The following is a 26462-nucleotide window of genomic DNA, read 5'->3' as shown; positions in this document are numbered from 1 at the left end:
TGCACCACTCTGTCTCCTCTCTCTCGTCTCTTTCAGAAAACCCGGTGGGTTTTTCCACGATCCGGTAAAAGCGGGAGCATGACTGAGCTTTAAAGAATGCAAGGTAAGACTTTTTTTTTTAAAAATACTGGTTTATCTTTTTGTGGATGCAGGGAGACTTTGCCGCAGCATGTCACACAAGGTCACAACGCAGCGATATTTTGAAGTATATCTGTTCAGAGGCATGTTCTGCATTTTCAGAGTCGACCTACAGCAGGGGTGGAGCTGCACTGGTGATTTCAGGGGACAGTTTGAAGTTGCTTTCAAACAGGAAATGCAGTAGTGAAGACTTTAAGAAAAGGTATTTTCATTTGTAGTATGGCTGGATTTCTGCACAAGGGCACTAAAGCTGTGAGTTGAGTCAATTGCTGTTAAAGGCACTACAGTGTGTCTTTATATGGGCTGGTTGCTTGGAAAAGTCTCATTATCCATCTTCCTCCTGAGCCCCTCCACCTGTTACACAATGAGGTGTTAATTTACCCGATCTGGGCAGGTTTCAGCCTCAGCCTTGTCCTGTGTGTGTGTGTGTGTGTGTGTGTGTGTGTGTGTGTGTGTGTGTGTGTGTGTGTGTGTGTGTGTGTGTGTGTGTGTGTTTCCTTTTACATCCCTTTACGTCACAGCTGCTGTGAGTCAGCTCCTGTCTTCCTTTCCTGAGTCACTTGTCCAACGGTTGCTTGGTTACCGCAGAGCAGTAAAAGTTTCCTATTGCGTCTTTGTCTCTGCAGATGGAAGACTGCTGATATTTATTCAGGCCTGGGAGGGAGAGACCCAATAATGGACCCGTAAGTTTGCATGAATGCATTTGTGTGCAAATTGTGCAGCAACTGGCGAATCTCTGTAATTCAGACATCCACAGATTGATATTCAGTAGAAATCCTCCTCAGATGAAGCCTCATTTTTTGCATTATCATACTGTATCCCTCCGCCCTTAGAAACCAGACCTTCTTTGTCCTCTCTGCCTATAATTAGTGTAACTTATATGCAAATCAGTTTATATTTAGATGTTTTATTCCTACTACACTAAGCTAAAATGCCCTGTTAAAATGCAAGTTTGACATTTGCATTTTATGCCCCTTCTTGTCCTTTATCCCCTTGTGACCCTAGAACACCTGCCCCATCACCCACACAGCAAAAGAAATGTAGCCGACTGCAGTAGAGTGAGAAAACGCTGGAAACGGAGATAGCTGTTCAAAAATGGGAACCTTTCTTAAATCGTCCTGCTTCACAACAGAAACAAAATAAAAGTAGTCTTGATTTATTTTAAACAGGAATTAGGGTAAATTAGAAAATAAATTAGAAAATAAAGGTTACAGAAACAAGTCTATGTCTAGTCCATCTGGAGAATCCATCTGAAAAGTCTTCTTTTGCGATTCCACATTTTGTCACGCTACAAAAAAACTACTGTGAAGTGGATGAAATGAAAATGTGGAGTAAATGTATCAATTGCTCCTGAGTGAGTAAATCATAGAATCACCTTTTTATTGCAATCCGAGGTACAAGTTTTTGGGGTATGTCTTCACCAGGTTTAAACATGCAGAGATTTACATTTTTGCTCATTCTTCTCTTTAAATTAGCCCAAAATCAGTTAGATTGGATGGAGAGCGCCTGTGAATGTCCATGTTTTGCTACAGAGTTTCTGTTCAATTAATGTCTGGACTTTGAATGGGTCATTCTAGCACATGTATGTTTTGATCACAACCATTCTAATGTAGCTAACTTTCGTTGTTTGGGGTTGTTGTCCTGCTGGAAAGTGAACCATTGCATCAGTCTCAGTACATCTCCTCAAGAAGTCAAAGCAGCTCTCCTTCAGTCCCTCTAGAGTTTCCATTGCATTTATGGCTGCCGTCCAAGTTAGTGCTCTCCTTGTGAGGCCTGTCAGTTTAGGTGGACACCTATATCTTGGTTAGTTTGCAGTTGTGCCATCCTCTTTTACTTTTTGAATAAAGTTTTGAACAATGCTCTTTGTGATGTTTGAAACTTGGGATATTGTTTTATAACTCAACCCTGCTTTAAACTCCTCCCCAACTTTATCTCTGCTCTTTTGCTTGGTCTTTGAAATGTTGTTTGTTTACTAGTTTTATTATTATTATTATTATTATTATTATTATTATTATTATTATTATTATTATTATTATTATTATTATTATTATTATTATTAAATATTATTTATTTATTTATTTATTTATTTATTTATTTATTTGTAAAAAGCTCTGAAGCCTTCATGCAACAGATATATGTAATTTTACTGAGAAACCATTAAACACAGACAATTGTTGCATTGCATGTAATTAGTGGAAATATGTACCATTCATTTCAGATATTAATTTGTAAAAGAGTTTTAAACAACACATTTTCTTTTCCTTCCACCTTACAACTCTGTTTACTGTGTGTTGGTCTAAAAAATCTTAGTAAAATAGATTTAAGTGTGTTACTGTAAAAGGTCATGAAGTATGAATATTTTGGCGGCACAATGTGTTTTCTGAATTATTAGCAGATCTATCAGGATCTTGTTTAACCTGTATCACTGCAGCCATTGTTGACATGACTGTATAATAAGATATCAATTTATTTATTATTATTTATTGTTTTCCTTCTACTATTTTCAAAATGTGTGTTTCAATATGTTCTGGCAATGCTATTGTTTGGCACACAGAGGTTAGCAGCTTTGAAATGGTGTCTTCTTGTTAAAGTAGAGGCCACATATGGAGTAAAGAATAAGATCCAATATAATGTGTTCATTGAATAAATGTGACAAATCGCTGCGAAAGCTTTACAACAAATTGTCAGATTTTTCTCTCGTCTTGATTGGTAGAATAAAACATAGATGTTCTTGTGAATCATTGATGCAGGAACGTAGAGGTCCACTGGCAGATTTCTTCAGAGGAGATGATGCAGCATGAGGAGCACCATGAAGTGGGTACCAGCATCTGTATCCTTGACTGGAAACAATATCCAGCCCTAAACCCCCGGAGAAACACTGAGAACGCATCCGATTGGCTAACTTCATCTCGTTCATACTTTCCACTTCCTCCACAATTTTGTCTTCCATCAGAGCTCAGCCAACAATCATCGCTCACAGTTTTAGATCCCTTTATCAAAGGTTTGTCAAACCAGGACAACCAGACAGGTCCTACCCTCCATGTGACTGACATTTTTTATTGGATTAAAAACCTTTTGAATCAAGCAACCCAACACCATACCAAGGTGATGAATACCTTCAACAGGTTCATCATTCTTTCTTATAAATGTCTAACTATGAACAAATTATGTGACATTCACCCCCATCAGAAATTGAGAACATTTATTGAATATACAGGGAGTTCTGGCAGTGATGACATGATGTCTATTAAAATGTACGGCAATGCCCAGAGATCTGTTTCTTTCAATACGAGCTATGAAGACTCTGACAGGGGAGATTTAAAAACATGCAGCCCAAAAAGTAAGCAGAAATCCCCTCAAAATGTTGAACATCCACAAAGACCAAAGAGAAGGAATGAGACTGAGAAAATGAAAATGAAGAAGAGTGTGTCCTTTGAAGAGGATGTCATTGTCTACCTGTTTGATCAGGTAATTATATAACAATATTATTTGTCGTGCAATAGTTGTTTAATGTGATGTTAAAAACAAAGGTTCCATTAAAACGTGGGGATGTCAGTCTGAAAATGTGGGTTGCTACCAATAATGAGTCTAAACCTGATGATTTATTAAAACAACTGACATAATTTTATTAAGAAATTAATTACATCTAAAGCCTAAGAAGGTAACATTCTATTTGATTTGTTTGAGGCTGTCTCCTATCCAACTCACGCATCAGTGACTCAGGATGCAAGGGTCTCATTATTCTTCAGAACAGCAGCTACTGTGTCTCATCAGGGACTTGTGATAGCCTTTCGTCTCAAAGAGTTACTCGACACATAGCTAATGGCCTCTATTAACACCTCTTTCCACCGATGGTGAAGTTTGCTGACGTGCTAGGCTAACAGTAGCTAGCGGTCACACTATTTTGATATCACTCATTAATAATTTTGTCAATATCTTTCAGTGAAGTTAATTGTGCTTGGAAAAAACTTTGAGAAAGAGTCATTCTCCTGATTTATTAATTTATTCTTATTTGTTGGACATCATAAAACATAAAAATTGGCTGCTGAAGGGGAAAACAGGCCATGTTTGAAAATTTGCAAAAAATAACAAATAGACTTCTTGCTGGAGGTAACTGTGTCCCAGTAACAGATATTAGGAGTTCAGTTTAGTTAGGGAGTCTTACCAATAATTTATAAAAGGCGCTGATTCGGACAAAGAGCCAGAGTTTGGGATTAGAGGCACATCCCTGTTGGTTTCTTTAGAAAAGTTTCATGCTTTTGGATTATCTTGTAAAATCAACAATCAAATTCCTGTATTTTCAGTCACTTTATTAACATTCAACTCTTAATTCTAGGAAACACCCACTATCCAGCTGCAGTCAGAACCCTGCACATCCGTGCCATTCAACTTTCCCCACGACTTCCCCGATGGGTCAGTAGATAATGGTGAGAAAATCACAGTCTACATGTCATTCCAAAGTTATACACCCATTGCATATTCACAGTTCAAAACCAGTTTTAGAATGACACACAAGCCTCTTTCTCACCTTTTGACACTTTTCAGATTAAACCTCTGGTCAGTTAGGGTTCCCAAAATTAGTTAGGATTGCTAAATTTCAGCATGATAACATTCCTAAAATTCAGAAGTCTACAAAAGTTTATACTAGTATTTGGTAGAACTACTTTTTAAAAGTGTCTGTCTTGGGTCAAATGTTTTAGGTATCTTTACACAAACTTCTCACAATAGTTTGCTGGAATGTTGACCTGTTCCTCCAGAAATAACTGGCGTACATTTGAGAGGAAAACAAACACCTTTAATATAGGAAGCATAGTCTTTTAGTAATTTTTAATGGGTAACTCACCCACAAATCAACTATTTTTTGTCAATAAACTGTTAATATGGTTGTCTTATAGTACTGTCAACATATCCTGGTCATAATTTGGACAAATTGGTGCATATTTGTTGAAATCTTGCTTTTGTGTCTAAAAGTGTCAGTGCTGCGCCCTCCTAGGGTTAAACAATGGTCTTGCATTGAATTTCGAATCCGTATTGCTACTGGGTCAAAGGTTTTCGTGATGGAATTTGAAGAAAGTGAGGTAAGAAGCTTGGCGCTGTGGGAATATGGCAAGCTGTTTTAACATTTAATCAGTCAATTTGATTATCCAGGATTACCATTATAGATCTCTATATAATCATGTAATTTTGAATAGTCGTAATGTCACAGTGGCCAGTATGAAGTTTGATTTAAGATAAAATATCTGCAACAAAAGCCAAATTATGTTGCAGATATCAGTAATTAATATCCAGTCTAGCAATTAAATGTTAAATGTTAAACATTAAACAGCGAGACAGCAGCTGTTTGCCTGTGAGACAGCTGCTGTCTCATCCTGAAACCTGCCTGCAGTCAGTCAGAGCAAAGAGAGCAGAGAGAGCAACCACTCTTGGTTTCCATGTTGCAAATTAATCTTGCATGGCCCAACAGGCCAGAGCCTTATAACACCCTATCTTCTCCTTTTCCTCTGTGTCGTGGTACAAGGTTGTCCACTCTCCCCCTTTCTATTTATTTTGGTATTTGAACCATTAGCTATTTGGTTACGTTCAAAAGTTAACCTCAAAGGTATCAGACATCTTGACACTGTTCATAAGGTTTCTTTATATGTGGATGACCTTTTCCTTTATGTTTCAGATCCTGTTACCTCTTTTCCTGCAATTTCTCATTTAAAAGAATATGGTGACATTTCAGGTTACAGAAAGTGTGCTGATGCCTATTCACGATACTGACAAATCAGTTTCTCCCTCTATTATCTTATTCAGGTGGTCAACTTTTGGTTTTCTGAGTGGTCATTGCTTCTTTGAAAGTTATGGAGCCTAGTTCAGAAAGCAACTTCTGGCCCTTCTGCTTTAACTTCTATTTAGAGTAACTGCACTTTTGTGCCATCCAGAACTGATCCGGTATTCTGGGCCTGGCATGATATAGGGATAAAGTCGGTTAATGATTTACATATAGATGGCATATTTTCCTTGTTCGAGCAGCTTTCTACTGAATTCAATTTCCCAAACCATCATTTCGTTCGCTTTTTTCATGTTAGAGATTTTGCTAAAAAATTATTCCCTCATTTTTCGAATCATCCTCCTGAAACTTTGTTAGATACTCTAATTTCCACAGACTCTGTAGCTAAAGGTAGTATCTCAGGTTTGTATAGTTCTATTTGGTTAGCATTCTCAACCTCTTCTACTAGAACTAAAAGTGTTTAGGAGGAAAGCCTGACTGATAAATCTACTGAACAACAATGGAATTATGCTTTGTCCCTTGTGCATGGATCATCCATTTGTGCCCGACACAAACTTATTCAAAGCAATCCTAGACTGGCTAGAGTTTTCCACTTGTTTAGTGACACCTGTAACAGGTGTAATGTATCACCGGCAAATCATTCACATATGTTCTGGCCGTGCCCCAAACCAGGCCCTTTTTGGACATTCATTTTTGATGTGTTGGGAAAAGCTTATCACTGTTCCATCGTCCCAAATTCTTTGTCAGCAATTTTTGCTGTCCCCCCTCTGCTGGATCAGTCAAAGGCATTTAAACAAGCTTTGGCATTTACCACTTTGTTTGTGTGCAGGCTGATTCTGCTGAACTTGAAGCTTCCCCATCCCCCCTCACATGTATGTTGGGTTCGAGAGGTACTGCATAATGTGAAATTGGGAAAATTACGATTGTCATTTTGTGCCTCAATTAAGTTATTTCATGACACTAGGGGTCCCTTCCTGCAGCAAATTGATTCTTAAAACATTCAGTATGACCTGGAGGACATATAGACTATACCTTTTTTCTTTTTCTCTTTTCAATTTTGACCATTAGGTATAAGGGTTTGTAACTGTTTGTGTGTTTGTGTGTGTGCCTGTGTGTGCTTATTTGGCCTGTGGGTGGGGAAGGAGGTAGAGGTGGGGGTTGACATGCAGCAAAATTTGTTAAATGTGTTTAAACTAAATACTCTTCTGTATGTGGACCTTTGTTCAGAACAGGTTCAATAACTAAAGTTTGGAAATCAAGATTAGAAAAAAGGTGAAAATATTGGTCCAGCACACGCTTCTTAACATGTCGCCATAAAGCACAACAACATACGTACCAAAAGACACCTCCTTAGATGACACTGAATGCTTTCCTCAGCCTGTCAGAAGTGCAAGAGTGCAACTATTTGCGCCCCTAACCCCAACACATTTCACTGCCAGTCCACTTCACAATAACTATGTGTCAACTCAACCAACCTATGACCTTGCTAAATACCAGGCAGTCAGGCTGTGACTACTGGTCTTACAAATTTGGACCAACCCATGAACTACTGGGCATGAAAATCATCCTTCAAACTGTCATAGCGGGTTTGGAGCTGTCTGCAGGAGAAGAGCTTGATTTACCGCTACCTCAGTGAGAACTCCACTAAAGAAGCCAAGCAAATTAAAGCAGTCAACATCAGGAGCCTAGGAGCTGCAGTTTTAAACACTATGTGTCATTTTTACTTATTGCCTCTTTAAGATATCATTCCTGAGTCTGTGGAGTTTCTGCATTCTTTCTGTTTGGCTAGTAGCATTTGGCTGGCAAGGTCTATACAAGAATTAAATAGAGTATGGCTTTTAATTAAATAGATCTATGAAAAACAAATAAACAACAAGGAAATGACAAAACCACAATCAGAACTGAAAACTAAACCACAAACACCCAAGGATCACAACAAATACTGATCAACTTCAATGATTTTACAAATAAGAACTGGTTGACTGAGTTACATTCTTTGAATAAATAGACTTAAATGTATACATACACTAAACTGAAGTGTTTTTTAACGTGTCCTGTCTGGCAGTGTAGTGCTCAGAATTGCTTTCTTAGTGCCAAAGAGAGCTCAACAGATTTACTTTTACAAGTGGAGCATTACTGCTTTCGCTAAGATGCTCCGCTTGATACGTATGCCAAAACCTTTACTGGACGTTATTTTTTGGATTATTTCAAATTCAATGGACACAGAAACGGCAAGGTAAAAGAGAACGAAAGAAAGAGCGAAAAGTGATGCAAAAGGGAGAGATGGTGACAAAAACAGAGCAAAGGTGAAAAAAAGAAAACAAGATAATATCCTTGGAGTCTGGTTCTACACTTGCTGAAAGCGAGATATAAAGAACAGCAAAACCAACAGAAAAAAATATCACAGGTACAAACAACCAAAATCTATGATTACTGAAAAATTCACAGCATTATTTAATACAAGATGTATTCAGTGACAGCCAATGCTAATTAAAGGGTTTATCTATAAAGAGGTCTATCTACTAGCACCTGGATCCAAGCACCTCTGGATGTTTACCAGAGTGTGCTTGTATACATTTCTACATATAAAAAGTTTTTCCAAAAAAAAAAGCTCAATAGAGGTTATGAGGAGCCAAAAATTTGCTTTTTTAAAATATTATTACAAAATGGCATGTTGAAAATGACTTTTACCTATCCAAAAGATTAATGGTAACATTTGTTGGAATTACAACAAACAGCGTTTTCCGTGTTTTCACAATATTTATCTGTGATAAGCTCTATGTCAGGATCCCCAGGGATTTAATTTATTATTGTAGTCAGCCTCTGTTCTTTATGATTTCAGTATGTCTGTTATACCTTTATTTTCTGCCTGCTCTTACTTAGTTTAGTTAGCTCAGCCATAACCAGTTGTCTGGACTTCCATCGATTCACTTTGTTCTGGTCTCATCATTGCTGTTTTCCTGATCCTGTTTCCCTGTCATCCTGTAAGCCTTGTTTCATTATTTAATAAATCCCCACTATCCAACATGCAACACCCGAGCTCTTGTCTGCGCTTCGGTCAGATTCCGACAAACGTGACACTCTAAGAGTTTGAGAATGGAAGACCTCTTGACAATCACCCTAATCTTTAGCTCTGTCCACAGATTGATCTATCATACTCAAGTTAGGTCTGGGCCACTTCAAAATGTTAATTTTACTTCCATTTAGAAGATATATGTTTTTACATTTAAAAGATTACTTTAACCTCTCGCGACCCCACAAGCGATAAGCATGTCGGAAAATAGATGGATGAATGGAAGATGACTTTAAACCAAATATGCTATTGGCATGAATAATTATAAGCTCAACTGGTTTTGGTAGGGGTATATGTATGTAATTCTGTTTTATACATTTGACCTTATATCGGGTTGATCAAATCCGAAACAATCTGACACCTGAACACCTGAAATGTCTGTATAGAAACAGTCCAGATGCAAATCTGACCTTGTCAGCTTGTATGAACAGAAACCATTTGGTTATCTATGAAGCAAAAAAACAGTTTGTAAAGCTAAATTAAAAAAATAACTTTGAGGTCATAACAAACACAGTTACTAAGTGTGGATGTTGTTTTTTTTCCTTCAGGCTTGCAGTGGGAAGATGACTTCTCAGTTTTGGAGTGTGTTGGACAATCTTCCTCTGTTTCCGTGCCGACAAATGGCTGGACTTCCCGGCTCGGACCAGAGCGTTGCTCTCTGTCACAAATTTGCCTGTTCCTCACCTATGTCACCGAGTCAGACCTTGAATTGTGACATAAATGTGAGTCACACACACACACACACACACATACTCATGCACGCACACACACACACACAATTAGAGCTCTTTGGTGATTTGATGACACAGTGGTCATAGCAGCCTCACTATCTGGACATCTCCCTTCAGCCAAAGGCCACCCGACTGTCACCATGGCCTAATGTGACATCAACTGTTGTTTTTCTTTCAGACGACCAGCCTTGGCCTAATGGAAAAACTGAGTAATCGTCCAGATCTCAGTTCCTTCACCTGCGACTCCTGCCCACCTCTCTCTCCTTTTATGAGTCAGGGATTTCAACAGCTGTTTTCCCCTCTCTTTGCTCCAAAGCACTCACCGTTCATGACATCACAGCCACGTAGGGCCGAGGCACAGTGCATTCAGCTTTCACTGCCGTTAGTATGACACACGGTTCAATACCATTTAGTTGCACAACAGATCTGGCTCTTTTCCAGCAGCTAACCAAACTATGAAGTCCATTTTGCATCAAACATACAAGCTGTTTCAGAGCAAATTCCAGGCCAGTTGTAGTGATATATCACCAGATTGTTTTACCATAAAATGTGTCATGCCTGTGAAAGCCCTGATAGGTCACCTCATCACTGAAGTGTGTTGTTCAGCTCAGAATTTATCAGCTGCTGTGGCAAAACAAACAGGGCAGGCCTCAAAGCCGATGCAAGCAGATACTGAGCAAACTAAAAAAGCAACAGATAATGTTTCCAGAGACCAGCGTTGGTAGGCTTTGGTTGATTAGATACGGTGTACATGAGGAGGCAAGGAAACCTGGCAGAACCAGTCCGTGATCATTAGAAAATAAACATATGCCCAAATTTTCATCCTTGCAGAAAAACATGATATTGAACCCCACTAATGTCTTGAAAGCCCGGTCAAAATGAAACCAAATCACATTTTTATGATGACTTGCAACAGGTCCTACAGGTCTCCCCAGTTTTACGGTCTAAACAGTTTTAATTTCTGTATTGGGACCACATTTTGAGTGGTCCCAATACTTGTATCTACACCCCCGTTAGCCAACCCACACTCATACACATGCTCACAAAGTTTGTTCAAGGATATTTAAGCCAAAAGTCTGTTTGCTTCTGAGAGCTGGGAGCGCCACAGCTGTGTTCTCATAAACTCAGCCAGAATTTGACCCCTCTTGTTTGACTCCATTCATTAAGTAGGTACAAGTAATTGGAATTACTGTACACCATTGTTAGCTTCCAGATTTATTACATGTAATTACTCTACATATGAAGCTGGGGTCAGAGGTTTACATACACTCATCATGGGCATTAATGTCATTTTCCTTTGGCCTTTTAACAAACTCTGTAAGACATTCTTTTTGCCAGGTTCATTTTACAACATCTCAACATTTTCAAATCTACGTTTGGTCGGAATTCCACGTGATGGTTCTATCTCATGCATGCACTGTTTTAAACATATAGAATGTCACTAGCAGATTTGACCTTGACCAAATCCCTTTGCAGTCCATCAAGAAGTTTCTGCTATTTGGGCTGGACATTTAAACCGTTTGGAAGAGCTCATTAAAAGATTAGAGGTCTAACCTGGTGAGCCAGATTGATAATGTGTAGCACTCTCCGTTCTGCACATTGTCAATCTGGGAATGCTCCCATTGAATCCATTTAGGGAAAGGAGGGACCTTCAGCAGAACTCTCCGAGCTGGTTAGGTGAAGCAGCACCTAGTGCCCGCCTACCAAAGGCTGGTTTTAGCCAATCACAGTATCAAAAACATAAGAAGCAGACTTACCAGAGAAAGCACAAGAAAGTAAGCTATAAGGCAGTTCTTGTTGTTCTTCTTTCAAAGATGAAATTGTGGATTCTTACAAAACAGAAGCAGCTACATGTGCATCTTCCTGTCCCGCCATGTTTATGTTGGTTCAGCTGTGGCCTCAGCAGCTCTTGCTTTCGTTGTACCTGCATGTCCTGCCTTAAACCACAATACTGAAATATGATTGGCCCAAACCATTTTTGATTCAGACACAAACGGTTGAAGCAAGAGAGGTACAAGATGGATTCTCCTGTGTTTGAGAACTCACTATTAATCTTGCTGGCAAGATTAACCTGTGTCCACATTTCTACAATCTAGCTACTGATTTGAGGCGATAGGGAACTTTTATCTCACTTTTTATAATATTGCATGCTCTTTGGATTCTATGCAACAGTACCACTGGCAGAGTATATTGGTCATTGGGAGCTAAGAGGGAGAGCCGGATGGTATTGGCTGATGTATGTGGCATGTTTCTCCAGTCTTGCCAGCAGCCTATACACTCTCAGAACCTCTGCCTCACCTCAAGCATTCAGCCAGTGTCTTGTTTTGAACCCTCATCTTTAGAGCACAAGCCACCAAGCGCATCTGTCCATTGGAGGGTCTTGCCATGCCCTGGCTATGATCATCACCTTCTCCTACACCATCTTCGTCTCTTTTTTCAACAATGGAGTTATCATTTCCTCCATTGTCATCATCCAGAAAAGTTGTCTTGACTTTCATTCAGACTTGAGGCTCCCACATATTCAGGTGTACTGTGTGCATACTGTGAGCCGCGCAGACTCCGCGCTGACTCTCTGCGTTTACCCTTCATAGTCGGGCGTACCTATTGCCTACATTTCTTCTGACAAATTCCTACATTTCCAACATTGTCAGGAGGATTAGCGAATTGAGTATCTAGAGCGGTTTCCTTTCCAGCAGGCTCCCACCGGACACCTGTCAGTGAGAACAGAGAGGAACTGTGATGCTGCGTGTCCTTGCGACCGCCTGCTTGGAGCAGCTCAGTTTATCAAGCTCTGTGTCACATAAAATTGTTTGATGTGAAGACTTTTTGCCGCTGAGCAGTTTATAGTGTTAAAACAGTTTTAGACTTGACTTAGATACATGTTCAGAGACTGGGATCTCATGCACAGTCTTTATCGTGTTTAGTCAGGTGTGAGTAAAGAACTAAATGTGGAGTTGTAAGACAACCAGAGCAGATCAAAAGAAAGGGAGCGGGTTTGGAGATGATGTGGTCTTTCACCAGCCTCTCGAAGGACTTCACCATGATTGGAGTGAGTGCAGCTGGGCTGTAATCATTCAGTGATGTGGGCCTTTTGGGCACTAGATGATGGTTGCAGTCTTGAAACAGGATGGGATGACAGCATGGGCCAGTCAGGTGTTAAATATAGCCCCTTTTCTACCGCCTCGGTTTGGCGCGCTCTACTCCACTCTGCCCACTTTGAAAGCATTTCAGCAGCAGTTTTTTTCAGGGCCAGCCTTGAAAAAATGTCTCCGTTTCTGCTCAGGACAGGGTCAAACTGAATGAACCCAAGCAGACTTTTGACATAAACATGCTGCTTTTCAGTGATTGGCCAAGAAGCCCAACAGATAAAGGCCAATAAGAAATGATAAGGTTTTTCTCCAAGGAAGTCCAGAAAAACTGAAGAGCAACATTAATATTAAGGACCACTATGAACGGAGTGGGTCAAACCAGAATATTATTTTGCTATTAGAAGAGGTACATTTCTGCGATAGACTGGTGACCTGTCCAGGGTGTACCCCACCTCTCGCCAATTGACAGCTGGACATAGGCACCAGCACCCCTCATGACCCAACAATGGATAGACGTGTTAGAAGATGGATGTATGGATGGAAGAGGTACACTTCAGCTTTCTATACATGTACGCGTATATGCATCAGTTCTATGGATTGATCAGGGCTTTCTCTCATTTTACGTTCGCTGAAAGCTGTTAGGTTTTGTCTCTAAAAAGTGTTTGCTTCAAAGATTTGTTCACGGCCGATGATCCAACCACCGTGTGCCAGAGGAGTCAGAGCTGCCGTCTGCTTTTCCCGGATGCTCTCTGTCTTCAAGAGGAGCCCACTGCTCTGACTGAAGCCTGAGAGCAGCCTGTAACTGGAGGGTGTTGCCTGGAGCTGTGTACTTCTCTGATCACTCAGAGTGAAGATGCAAAATCTAACCTATAGAAATATTTTCACCGTGATTAATAAGCTTTGGTTTACGCTTTAAGTTCTTCTCGTTGCAAGTCTTTCTAGGGTTTCACCCTGACACTAGCCATACCCTTTACCGGATTATACCTGACCCTGACATAAACCTAATTGACACCATAGTGCTAAACCTAAACACTAGCCCAAAAAAATGTGAGGACCATAAAAAGGTCCTCACTTTACATAAAAGTCCTCATTTTACTAGTAAAATGAGCAAAGTGTTCAATTCAATTCCATTTTTCATATAGCGCCAATTCACAACACGTCAGCGCCACACAAAATCAGATTGTATCATATCATCCAGATAGATTAGTCAAAATGTTTCCTATCCAAAGAAACCCAGCAGATTACATCGAGTCTTGACAAGCAGCATTCATGTTCTCACTCAACACCAAGTACAAGAACACACACACACATCCTTGTTTAAAATACAAAGTGAGGACTGTGCCTTGACTTACAATCATTTTCAAGTGTTTCTTTGGCCTTACGCTAACCCTCTATCTAACCTGTACCTAAACCTAATTGACACGATAGTCCTACACCTAACCCCTAAACATTTTCTCACTTTACATCAGTCTTCACTTTTAGCAAAATGAGCAAAAAAATTTCTTGCTCAGCTGCAAGTACAAGAACACACACACATCCTTGTTTTAATGATTTACTGAGGAACAGGCCTTGTCTTCCACTGACATCCATTCATTTTCACCTATAGCCTAATCATGACCCTAAACCTAACCATTTCCAGTACTTACCTAATTCTAACCTAACCCTAATTGACACTTTGGTCCTAAACCTAACCCCTGGCCAATAGAAAAGTATGGACTAAAAAAAGCCCTCACTTTACATCAATGAGTGTTTATCACCTCTATCGTATCCAGCATCTTCTGATTAATGTCCAAAGACTGAATTTATAGCTCGCTCCCTGCTCATTTTTGTGTCTAGTCAGGTTTGGTGTAGTTATTGTTTACCTGATCTATGTGTTCTCCATTTTACTAGAGATTTATAATTTCTTCACTTAACATACTTAGTTGCCCTTAGGCCCTTGGTTTCTTCACAGCTGCTGCCTGTTTGTAGTCACTGACCTGCTTCCTATCCAGTAAGCACTGTTCCTAATTAAAAGTAGAGTGGACGATATTTCCGGAAATGCTGGTAAGAATAGCTCAAGACCATCTTACATGCTCCTCGGGGGGATCGCGTGAAAACAATCTCCCAGATCCACTCTAGTCTCATTTCTTTCTACCGAGGCCTTCCTCTTCTACTCATAAACTTCAAAGTCAGTTTGGTTCTTGCGACTCTCATCCATTTCAAAGTACTGGGGAGAGCAGCCAAGCTACAATGAACAGCTGAAACCGAAGCTAACCGGATGCATAAACACTAGAGGTGAGCACACGCAGCCACCAGGAGCGCGTCACAACGATTGGCATGTGGGACAACCAATAGATAAGGCGATCCCCCCGGAAAGTCAAAGCCTAAAAAGATCGTCCACTATACCTTTAAGGTCCCTGTTTTCATCCACTCATTGACAGATTATTCTGTTAGCCTGATTTTGTGTCCAAGCATGATGTTTTGACTATTTTGCCTTTATAGATTCCACACATTTCTGTATGTTCGGATTTTTTGACCTTTCATTAAACGTCCCACTGCACTTGATACGTTCAACCATCGCCGTCCTGCACTTCTTTTCACCAAACAATCACAACACTGAGAACCCTCAGTGTTTTAGGCCGTATATGCCTATGGTGATTCCATAAAAACTTCTCTACACCAGATACTGTTTTAAAGACTACCACATCACTAATATGTTCACAACTGTTTAGAAGCCAGCAGTTTTTGTCCCCTGCTTTTTAAGTGCTTTGTTTGATGGGTGGAGCTGTCTGAGACAACACACAGACACTATACATGCACAAAGGGTGGGGTCTTGTTAATCAGAAGCTGCCCTGCCCTAAAGTAAAGTCGGAATGCCAATATAGAATACTCTAAACAGTTTATTGTGATAGCTGGATGGAGAAATATCTTAACTATTCCTCTGTCCTATTTTACCACAATTGTTTACATGTGCAAAGTTTTTTAAGAAGTTTCCATTTGCCTTTGTGCTGTCTAAATTATTTCTCTGTGATACTATCAATCCCACTACATCCACACTGCTGGGCATTATTTAAATACATGCTCAGTGTATCTTGCAAAACTGACACCTTGCAGTTATTCCAGAACTTTATCTGCACTAGAGGGGGGAGGTAATAATCCCAACGGCCAACAGCTGCCAGCACGTAAAACAGATAATGTTGGATTAACTAAAAAAAAAACATCCCTGAGTGGAAGGGGTCAGATTAGTGATCACTTGAAATGGGTAATTATTTGAACACTGTTTCACCACTGCTAGGGTTTTTAAGAGTGAGCATCAGTTTACATTACACCAACTTTATAGAAGTGATGATGTGCAAAACGTTTGGGAAGGCAAATACCGTGTCTGGCAGGTGTAGCCTGGAAGAATGTATTCAAATGAAACAGTGGAAGGTGATAAACTGCGATGGGAACTATGGTAACTGCCTGGCCCAGCCAGCATCACTGCTTGCTCAGCTCAACTGGGCTCCAGTAGGATTTCATGGATGCATGTTCTAAAGTGATGTGTGTTAATTATTTCAGCAACTGGCGTAAGATAGATATGATGTATTTAAAATTATGTTTCACAATTATACATTTTAATACTTCAAGTGAAATAAAACACCCTTTTGTTTGTACCATCAACCACAAATACACACAAATCGTTTTGATGTTTGGATGTTTTTGGGGGTTTCTTAGGGGTTTCTGTGTCTCTGTTTTCTTCATTTCCCTGTTGTTTATGTTCTTTAGGGTGTTGCCTTACTGTTTTTTTTTTTTTTTGTGTGTTTGGTTTCTTAGTTTATTTCCATGTTCTGTTTATTCATTGAGTATAATTTTTCTGTTTGACCTGCTTGATTTTCCCGTAGTTGTGTGGTTTCTTTGTAAACCTGCTCTGGTCCATTCATGTTAATAGTCCCCTTTCCTCAGCCCCCCTGCTCTTCTCCAGCCCCAGCTGCTTCACACTATCTCCTCATTAACTCACCTGCATTCGGTATCATTCCCCACTTGCCCCGTCGTATAACTGCTCACCGGTTCTCATAGTTCTTCTCAGGTCATACTTTGTTTGACCACAGTTATGAATATATAAGTATATAAGTGTTCACACCCTCCTGGTATCTCCTTGCGCAACTTTGTGAGGTTTTCTGTTTTATTATTTTTAAACCACCACGATTCTCATCCCAGGTTCCTCTCTGCACTGTGGTCCAACTCACGACCCACAAGTCATGGCGCAAATAGGAATCAGTTTTGTTCTTCCGTACAAAACCTTGTATTTTGTGATGTCCTGCAGTGGAAATCATAATGTCATATTTGTTTTTTGTTTAAATTTATTTTATTTTTTATCAGTAAACCTTTGTAGGTGATCATAAATAAACTAGTAGTAAGCAGCTCTAAGCCCAGGCAGCGTGCAGCAGCAGCAGCTCTAATGTGATTGTTCTGCTGGGACAGCGCTCAGCAGCAGCAGCAGCGTGTTGCTGCTCCGGCACACTGCGCTGGGTGGGCCGGCTCTCTGATTGGCTGAGCAGCGCGACGTGTACATCAGTCAGCAACAGGTAGCGCACATGTGGCAGTCACCTCTGCAGCGCGGTGCCGCTCCGCTGCTTCTCTCCGCTCTTTTAAAAACTTTATGCTGTTTGTTGGTGAACGGAGGCTTTTTTCTAAAGACGCTCAGCGGTAAGTCTCCTCTGCCCTCTCTGTTTCTGTGTCCTCCACAGTGGCCTGGTGTTTTATTTGCACTTTTCTGTGAACTGTTGGCTGCAGAAGGCTTCCTGACATGTCGCTCGCAGCTCTGCCGTTAGATGATTACAACTGAGGTTATGCAAATAAGGAGCTCCACGGTGATGGAAAGATACCCAGAGGTTACATTGAGTAACTTTTACAAAATATTGTGCGCTCCGATCTATGTCAAGCACCAGCTCCGGTTCAAGGTTCCAAGGCCTTCAGTAGAATTTCAGCACTGTTTATTTTAGAGTTCTATTTATTTTATTGTATTTATGTTGCCGTTTTCTATAAAGCTTTCCTGCGCTCAGGATAAAGCCCATATTCCCTAAGGTTTAAAATAATCAGACTGGTTTATGCTTCATTTCCTGAATTAAACAGGGAATTAATTGAACTTCTGTGTCTGGTCAGTTTTGTCCAACCGCTGTGAATAATTTGGGCTTTGGCTGTAAAGTGAAAGAGATACACGAACAAATGAAATGTCTAATGAGTAATAATATCTAACAGGAGTACAGTAATTAATATATATTCAGTGTATTAAAAGTCATCATAACAGAGGAAATGCACAATGTTACATAATACATTTGTATTACTTTTCAGTTTTGAGGTGTTAAGCTGTATGTCACTTTCTTATGCAGCCACATAATAAGTATCAACACTTGCTGATTGGTTTGACAAAAGTTATATGCTGTATGATTTTTTTTTACCCAACCAAACTTATTTTAAATACAAATCTAGTGAAGAAACTGAATGTTTCCCTTGCTCTGTGTGAAATGCGGTTTTCTTAGGGCGCCCAGGGCAACAGGGGGTCCTAGGCAGCCACAAACTCTTTTTGCACCAGTGCTGGCAGCTCCCTCTGTTTTTGTGAGCACAACCTTGAAACCGACATTATCTCAGAAGTGACAGGATAAAAGGTGCAACATCATGGAGTTTTCACACCGTCTGATCAGCTACAGGAGCATGCAAAGCCCTAGAAAGGGCAAACAGTATTGGGGGTCAATCAATTAGAAACCCCTTTCAGATAATTTTCAGGATTTATTTTTTAAGGAGCACCAAATTAATTTTTTTTTAAAATTTAAGTTTATTGCAATCAAAGAACTTCAAATTCCGGTCAGATTATTATTGTTATTCTTTGTTGTGTGTCCTGTCTGGCAATGTGGCAGTAAGAATTGTTGTCTTAATGTCAAAAAGAGCCCAACAGATTTTACTTTCTCAGGAGCCTTGCTGCTTTCCCCATAGTGCTCCGTTTGATTTATATATGCAAGAAGCTTTATTAGATTTTATTCTTGGACTATTTCATGTTCAATGGACACTGAAGCGGGAAGGTAGAAGAGGAAAAAAAGGAGAGAAACAGATTAGACAAAATGCAAAAAGGGAAAAAAGATGAAAGAGGAGAGGAAAGGGAGAGTCTGCTTCTACACCTGCAAAGAGAGATATAAAAAGAACAGCAAAACCAACCGATAAAGTATTGCAGGTACAAACAAACAACGCCTTGATACCATCACTGAAGACTATAGAGGATTATTTAATACAAAATGTATAAATGTATAAAGTAAAGATAATAATATGGGTTTTCTGTATAGAAGTGAATCTGTAAGCACCTGTAGATGTTTGTGAGCATGCACTTGTGTATGTATGGTTCATCCATGAGAAAAATGCTCAGTAGTGTTTTTGAGGAGCCAAAGACCCGCCCCCCCAAAGCATGTCAGGGGGGCAGACGCCAGGGAAACCAGAACCTCAGATGCCAGAAAGGGTCCAAGAGGGACCAACACAGGGATGGCTGCCTCCCCCACCTGAGGGAAAAGCAGAGAGGAGCCCCAGCAACCCCCCTACAGTCACAACACTGAAGCTCTTAATCTTAATTATTTTCTTTTTTTTCTTTTTTTTTTCTTAATTATTTCTAAAATTGATGACAAAACATGAGTGGAAATGCCTAAAAAAATCATTATAAAGCAAAATAATTTGAAAAAAATTACAATAACCGGATAAAGAAACACTAGATCAATCCTTGGGCAAAAATGGCTAAAATAATACAAATTTAACCTTTTATAATTATTCTCCATCTCAAATTACATTTTGACTAAGAATACAATATTTCTATTTAATCTGTTAGAAAAAAAAAGACGTGCCTTCATTTGGTTTTGAAGGTTCGAGCATTATCAGCCACCCTCAGGTCTTCAGGGACCTGATCCCAGAGGTGAGGACCAAAATGGAAGACTTTGGATTAATGTCACAATACTACCTTTACGTCTGAAATACTTTAACTGTTCTTCTCTGTCTTAATGTTCTTGTCTGTGCCTCCAGGACTTTTGAAGAAGTTGGGAGACCTTCTTTATTAGAGACTGAGAGTTCAGAGGAAGCAGCAGGATGAAGTCCAAAGGGAAGGCTGTGAGACCGTCCAGGAGGCCCTGGTCTGACCCGGAGCCGGAGAACGAACCGGACACAGAGCCTGGCTCCAGCGAGCAGGAAGGCTCTGAGGCCTCGGTCCGCATCGGGGGCTCCTGGAGGGGCTCCCTGAGGAGTGGGGAGGGGAGACGCAGACAGGGAGGAGGAGCAGGTGGAGGAGGTGGGCGGCGGCGCAGGATGCATGGCTCCAGCACCAAGGAGCGCAGCATCCGGAGGCTGGAGAGCAACGAGCGGGAGCGCCAGCGCATGCACAAACTCAACAACGCTTTTCAGGCGCTGCGCGAAGCCATCCCGCACGTGAAGACTGACAAGAAGCTGTCCAAGATCGAGACTCTGACTCTGGCTAAGAACTACATCAAAGCTTTGACCACCATCATTCTGGACATGTCGGGGGCCTGCCTGCCCACTGAGGGGGACCCCTCAGAGGCCAGCGCTGCCAGGCTGCTGCAGTGCTACCAGCAGCACCTGGAGGAGGAGGGGGAGGAGGGGCTCACCCAGTACCTCACCCACATGCAGAGCTTTGGCCAGGAAAGCTAACAGACTGGGACTGTGAAGCGGTTTGGGTACCAGGAGACACTCAGCTCAGTGGTGTGCCCCGTAACAACTGACTGCTCTTCCACAGCGCCTTGCAGTTTTCATTCCTCATGAACCTTTTTATTAACCTTTTTTTCACATTAGAACCCCAAAATGTATCGTCTTTCATTGAGATCTTATGTGACAGACCAACACAACGCAGTGCAAGATCGGATGAAAAGCTTACCTGGTTTTCAGCAGCGTTTAAAAGTAGAAGGCTAAACACTTACTCTGATACCCCCAAATAAATTCACAAATGGCCTAATTAGCAACAGTCCACCTGTGGATAGTTTATTCTCAGTAGAAATCCAGCTTTTCAGTGAAATCTCCTGAGGTTTGTTAGAGAACACTGTTGAAGAAACCACGGTCAGGGATCCATTCGTGGAGAGGTTTAAAGCAGAGTTAGGTAATGAAACAATATATCCCAAGGCCTGAACATTTCACCCAGGTCTGGTGGGCAATCCCTCATGTGCAAAAGGGCGAAATCTGGACAGAAATCTATCATAAAAAGCCATTGTTGAAAAAAAAAAACACAAGAAGTCCTGTCCTGTGGAAGAAAACCTATTACACACTGCAAAAGCCCTGAAACGGGGGCGCAGGTTGACCTTGAGACAGGACAATGACCGCAAACAGACAGAGCTGCAGTGGAGTGGTTTAGATCAGGGTGCTGCATATTCAGCCGTTAGAATGGAAGAGCCAGAGTCCGGACATCAACCAAATTTGCATTCTATGACAAGACTTGAAAACCGATTTTCACAGATGTGAATCATCTAGAGCTAATTTGCAAAGAAAAAATAATGTCAGTGTCTTGATTTGGAAAGCTGCTGGAGATGTACCAAAAATACCTGCAGCTGTAATTGCAACCAAAACAAAAAGCGTTTAACCGCCTATTGATTCAAAGGGCTGAATAGTAATGCACGCCCCACATTTCAGGTTTTTAATCTGAAAACCATGAGTCATTGTAACTGCGCTGTCTGTGGCAGTATTCTAAAATGCGTTGCAGTTTGTGGGTGTAAAGTGACAAAAGTGGAACTGTTCAAGGGATGAAAATATTTTTGCAATGCACTGTAATCCTATAAAATGTGCTTGAACATAATGAGATGGGTGGTCCAGAGCGGGCTCATCTTCAGACCCTTTTAATTTGAAACCTTTACAAAGCAGACGAAGAGTGCAGAGAACACCAGTACAAAATGTGAAGTGCTTGTAGAAAGAAGCGCTCTCCCTTTTGCATACTTCTTTTTTTTTGCTGTTCAAAGGACCTTGTTCTCTTTTGTACCATCTTGTGGTCTCTGCACGCGTGTGTGTGTGTGTGTGTGTGTGTGTGTGTGTGTTTGTGAGGAAAGTTGCTGCAGTGTTGTTGCAAGAGGCCGTGCGTGATCATGATGATCAATCACGAATAAGCTGAGAAGGCATTTGCGTCGTCTTCCGCATCATAAGCTGATTGGCTAAGGTCGTCTTTAAAGTGTGTGTTGTTTTCTTTTCTCCTTCTGCCTTTCCAGTCTTTCCAGTGTTTTTGAAAAAAAAAATGAAATGATGAAAAAAAAAAAAAGCTATTTGATTAGTTGCTATCAATAAAACCATTTTATTTATTGACACCGACTTTATTTTGTTTTGGACGATGCACAACTGGATCATGTTACACAAGACGATTACCATTTACAGATAACAGCCGCGTATCTGGACACGATCAACATTTCCAAAACGCTTCAGCAGTCAGGCAGTAAGTTGTTCTGCAAGTACAATAAAAGCACCGTCTCCTAAACTAATATCCAAACTCATCCAAGTCCTCAGTATCAGAAACACGTCTCCATCTGAATGTATCTTTACAACATTCACAATACTTGCTATATTTATACGTACAAATTAATAACCAAAGTATTTTTTTTTTTTTTGCAACTGCTCAGTCACTGTCCCATCATCTGGTCAAAGGAAGTAGACGACATGCAGATGCAACCACTACTGAGAAAGAGGAAGGTTTAGTTTAAACATTTTAACCACACAATTGTTCAAAACAAAATCCACTCTTTTCCTGTTAAAGCTAAACATTGTACATGTGCCATGATAACTTTAAAAATAAAATATCCTTTCAAAGTTTTTGGTTCCACCGACAGAAAGTCACTGTAATGGATTGTGGTGAACTGTGGCGTACTTCGTCTGTGCGCTAGTGTTCTCTTAAGGTCTCGTTTTCTGTGCTTTCTGTCACCTCAAAGTTTAAAAATGACGGCTCAGTGGACTTTTCCCCAACCTGGTAATACACAGTGGCTCTCAAAAGTTTACATACCCCTATTAAAATGCATTCTTTAGATAAAAAAATAAAGAAAGTTTTGATAAGTTATTTTAAAACCTTTCCCTTGTGTAATACAACATATATTCTGTCTAATTCAAATGGAAAAACGACTATATTACAAGAAAGAATGTAAAAGCTGCAAAAACCTGGTAGAATAAATGACAGATTTTCAACTTCTTTTCAATTAACTTTTGTTTCAGTTGCAGCAATCAGTCCTCTTGAGTTCACATCTGCTATCGACTACATTAAATCTGTTCCATCTGAAATTAGGCTTGCCGTTCCACACAGGATGTTCACGGCATCCTTTAGCTAAAGGCGCAACTTCCAGAGGTGTTGCAAAGGTTCACAAGAGTCTTATTGTACAAAAGCATTAAGTAAAAGGGTACAAAAGGTCCACAGCATCATATGTGTACCACGGAACAGTGATAGCAGCTCAATAACAGCAGAGAATAGGGAACAGTGATGTGAATGGAAAAATCGGGCCATTTTGCCAGGTTGGAGTAGGGTTGCACTACAGATTTCTCTTCTTTTCATCCAGGACAGCAGCATACCCAGGTTAAAAACGCTAGTGGCAGCATCATACTCTGAGCTTACTTTACCGAACATACAAGACAGGTTTTAGCCGAGGTCATTAGAAAAGAACGCCACATACCAGTCGGTTATGGCCCAAAACCTTCAGCTGTCTCCTAGATAGCCTAGAATGCAGACAGATTTAGATTTTCGACATTACAGTCGCCCTAGAATACATCCAAACCAACGAAAGAATGATATCATGAGAGGAAAATGGCCCGAGTTCAGTTGGGAAATCCAACAGAAACTCTGTAGGGTAGGTGGTGGCCCACACATTTTTTTTTTATCGTCACATTGACTCGACATGGGGAGATTGGTACAAAAAAACGCACACCAACACACAAAATAAATAAATCCCATTTTGATCTACTGCAGAAAATGCATTTATAGAAGTAAATATCTAGTAAAATATAAGACTGGCTCAGCTCGTCTGAATACTACAATACTGCCCACAACTGTAAACCTGAAGGTTCATGTTAAACCGAGTGGAACCCAGAGGTATCCTGGTGTTTGACGGCTACATGGTGAGATTAAGAGCTCAGGGGGCTGCTGCTCTCTGTGCTCCTGACTGGGAGGGGGCCGCGAGGGGCTTGGGGAGATGGGTCTGTCATGGAGGAAAGACAGATGCGTGATGGCTCCATGGAGTTTCCTCTTATTGTGATATGGTCCCATCCGCCCTAGAAAACAGGGACAAACAGAATTAGTAGCCACGGAATCCTACATACTGTTAACTTGCAGCAAAGAAGGTCCTGGGTTCAAATCCCAGCCTGGGGTCTTTCTGCAATGAGTTTCAGGGTTCTCCTTGTGCATGCATGCTTTTTCTCTGGGTACTCCAGCTTCATTTTTACCTATATCCTCTTCTAAGTGCGTGCGATGGTAATCTGGGTGTTTATGAGACAACTGAGGGGGTCTGTCGTCTCCCCCTAGTGTCTCTAACCGAAAAACCATACTTGCAACTTACTGTGCAATACGGGGGTGATGGAAAGGCTGGGGGGTAAATAGGGTACCTAACCCATATTTTTTTTCTACATTTTGCCAAATAAAAAGCCAAACTTCATTGGGTCTTTATTTACCAGACTAACCAAAAGACTAATTTCCTTACCAATAAAAATGTTAAAAGTAAGCTGATTTGCATTCATCTTCCTTTACTTAGAAAGCCCTAAAATGTGAAGTTTTTCAGAATTTTGCCAAGTGACAACCACACAAACATTTCACATTTTATTTGGATGTTATGTGATAGACCAGAGGAAGAAGATAGATATGCAAAGATATCTCTAGATATGCAAAGCTGGTAGAGGTAAACCTAGGGTTGGACAATGTAGAAAAAAAAGCATATTAATAAAATGGAAATCATGTTGATCAATTTCGATCATTTTCAACAAATTCAAAACATATATTTTAAGTGCAGCCCTGCCCATTTTATGCTGTTGCTCAGTGACCAAAATTCTAACTCAACCCTTTATTCAAACAACTTTTTACCAAAACTTTGTACTCTTTGAAGGGGGCGGAGCTTGGTGACAGCGCGTTCCTGGGTCTGCGTTTGAGATTGGTTGGGAGGAAGTAATGACTGTAATATTATATATTATATATAATATAATATATAGATATATATATATATATATATATATATATATATATATATATATATATATATATATATATATATATATATAATGGGCTAGAATGAAAAAGGAATGAAAATTCTATTCTATTCTACTTTTTATTGACCTACTTTTTCTATCATCGATATACGTCTAGTGATCGATATATATATTGTTATTGAATTATCGTCTAGCCCTAGGTATACCTCAACAGACTTGCAGCTTGATATGTAACAAAAGCAGCTGAAATGAAAACCATGTATCCTGATCTTTCCACAATTATGTATCACAGAGGTACATAAAAGGGCCACAGATGTGGACCCCGAGTAGTTTTACCCCGATGCCATAATCCCACGACTGTCCCTTGGGGTCCATGGGTTGGACTCCGAGTCGATGGCACACTGTCCCGCAGCTCAGACTGTGGCTGCCCTGAACCTTGTCTGCTATGATCCATACCTACAACAAAACAATTAAAAGCAACTCAGGAAACAGCAAACAGGTGCAGGCCAAGAACTCAAAATGTAATTGCACAAGGATCTAACAAACAAAAATATTTGTGTTGAAAGATTTTCATCTAAATATCAACAGGATCCAGTGGTATTCCACCCATCTCTATTTTCAGGGTGCCATACAGAATGTCTGAAATATTCTTGTGCCCACCTGATCCAAGGGTCCTACAGAGACTTTGCGCACATTGTTTGAGATGTGCTCCCAGGAGGAGCCCTGAGGGTAGCTGGGGGTCACTCCCTGTCTGTACCACAGGTTCCCTACACATGAGCAGAGACATTAAACGAAAGGCACACCTTAAAGACATTCAGAGGCTTCTTTAAAATGAAGTTGTTCACAAGGTTTAGCTGTAAAACACAAATGCAGTGTCTGTACCGTTTTCGTCCACAGTGTAAACTGATGTTCTGCCCACGGACACCTGCTTCAGCTTTTGTTTGGCTGGAGACGGGATGTGGTACCAGCAGTCCCCTGCAGATGGAGACACAGAGCTTTTAATGTTGAGGTGTCATCTTTGATTCCACACATTCTGGAGGTGATCAGCTCGTGGTTTTCTGACTCTCAGTCTCCTGCTGACCTGCTGGGCTTTGTGCTGAGACCGACCCCCGATAGAAGGCGGAACCGTCCCTGGCGACGCCCCAAACCTGGCTGGCAGCTCCGATGGAGATGGACTTGAAAGGCTGGTCTGTCCCCACGTGAAGCCATGAGGTTCCCTGAGACACAAACAAGAAGATGCAACAACAAAAATATTCACACCCTTAGAACTTTTTCACGTTTTGTCACCACAATCTGTAATGTGTTTTTTATTGGCCGTTTATGTGATAGACCAACACAAAGTAAAGCAGCATTGTAAAGTGCAAGGAAAAGAAACGTGATTTTTTTTTTTACAAATTAAATTCTGGAATGTTTTGTGTGTATTAGTATTCATTCCCCTTTTACTCTGATAAAAACAAAATCCAGTGCTACCAAGAGCAAGAAGACCTGCTTAGAGGTTTGTTAGACAACAT

General features: G+C 40.5%; 2 protein-coding genes across 6 annotated transcripts in view; one reads left to right on the top strand and one right to left on the bottom strand.

Moving 5' to 3' along the window:
• Positions 1–21292, top strand: bhlha15 (basic helix-loop-helix family, member a15). Of its 3 annotated transcripts, XM_036142414.1 has the most exons (7): positions 1–103; positions 241–340; positions 765–821; positions 2889–2952; positions 4475–4565; positions 9533–9706; positions 19819–21292. In XM_036142414.1, exon 7 carries the CDS (start codon positions 19882–19884, stop codon positions 20455–20457), a length of 576 nt encoding a protein of 191 aa, XP_035998307.1. In that variant the 5' UTR covers positions 1–103; positions 241–340; positions 765–821; positions 2889–2952; positions 4475–4565; positions 9533–9706; positions 19819–19881; the 3' UTR covers positions 20458–21292. The 3 variants fall into 3 exon arrangements, with proteins under 3 accessions (XP_035998307.1, XP_021164885.1, XP_012705374.1); XM_021309210.2 differs by lacking the exons at positions 1–103; positions 241–340; positions 765–821; ... (1 more) ...; positions 4475–4565; positions 9533–9706 and adding an exon at positions 14082–17469; XM_012849920.3 differs by lacking the exons at positions 1–103; positions 241–340; positions 765–821; ... (1 more) ...; positions 4475–4565; positions 9533–9706 and adding an exon at positions 19409–19711.
• Positions 21293–22051: 759 nt separating this feature from the next.
• tecpr1a (tectonin beta-propeller repeat containing 1a) overlaps positions 22052–26462 on the bottom strand; it is a 28533-nt gene continuing 24122 nt past the window's right edge. For all 3 annotated transcript variants that reach the window (XM_036142413.1, XM_021309208.2, XM_012849912.3), the window contains 5 exons: positions 26033–26168; positions 25834–25926; positions 25612–25718; positions 25288–25407; positions 22052–24027 (listed from right to left, as the gene is read on the bottom strand). In XM_036142413.1, the coding sequence (XP_035998306.1) occupies positions 23881–24027; positions 25288–25407; positions 25612–25718; positions 25834–25926; positions 26033–26168 (603 nt within the window). In that variant the 3' untranslated portion in view covers positions 22052–23880. The remainder of the gene's footprint in view (positions 24028–25287; positions 25408–25611; positions 25719–25833; positions 25927–26032; positions 26169–26462) is intronic.

The sequence above is a fragment of the Fundulus heteroclitus genome, chromosome 10, assembly GCF_011125445.2.
Source record: "Fundulus heteroclitus isolate FHET01 chromosome 10, MU-UCD_Fhet_4.1, whole genome shotgun sequence".
In the NCBI taxonomy this organism is placed as follows: Eukaryota; Metazoa; Chordata; class Actinopteri; order Cyprinodontiformes; family Fundulidae; genus Fundulus; species Fundulus heteroclitus.
This window is presented reverse-complemented; position numbering and strand designations above follow the sequence as displayed.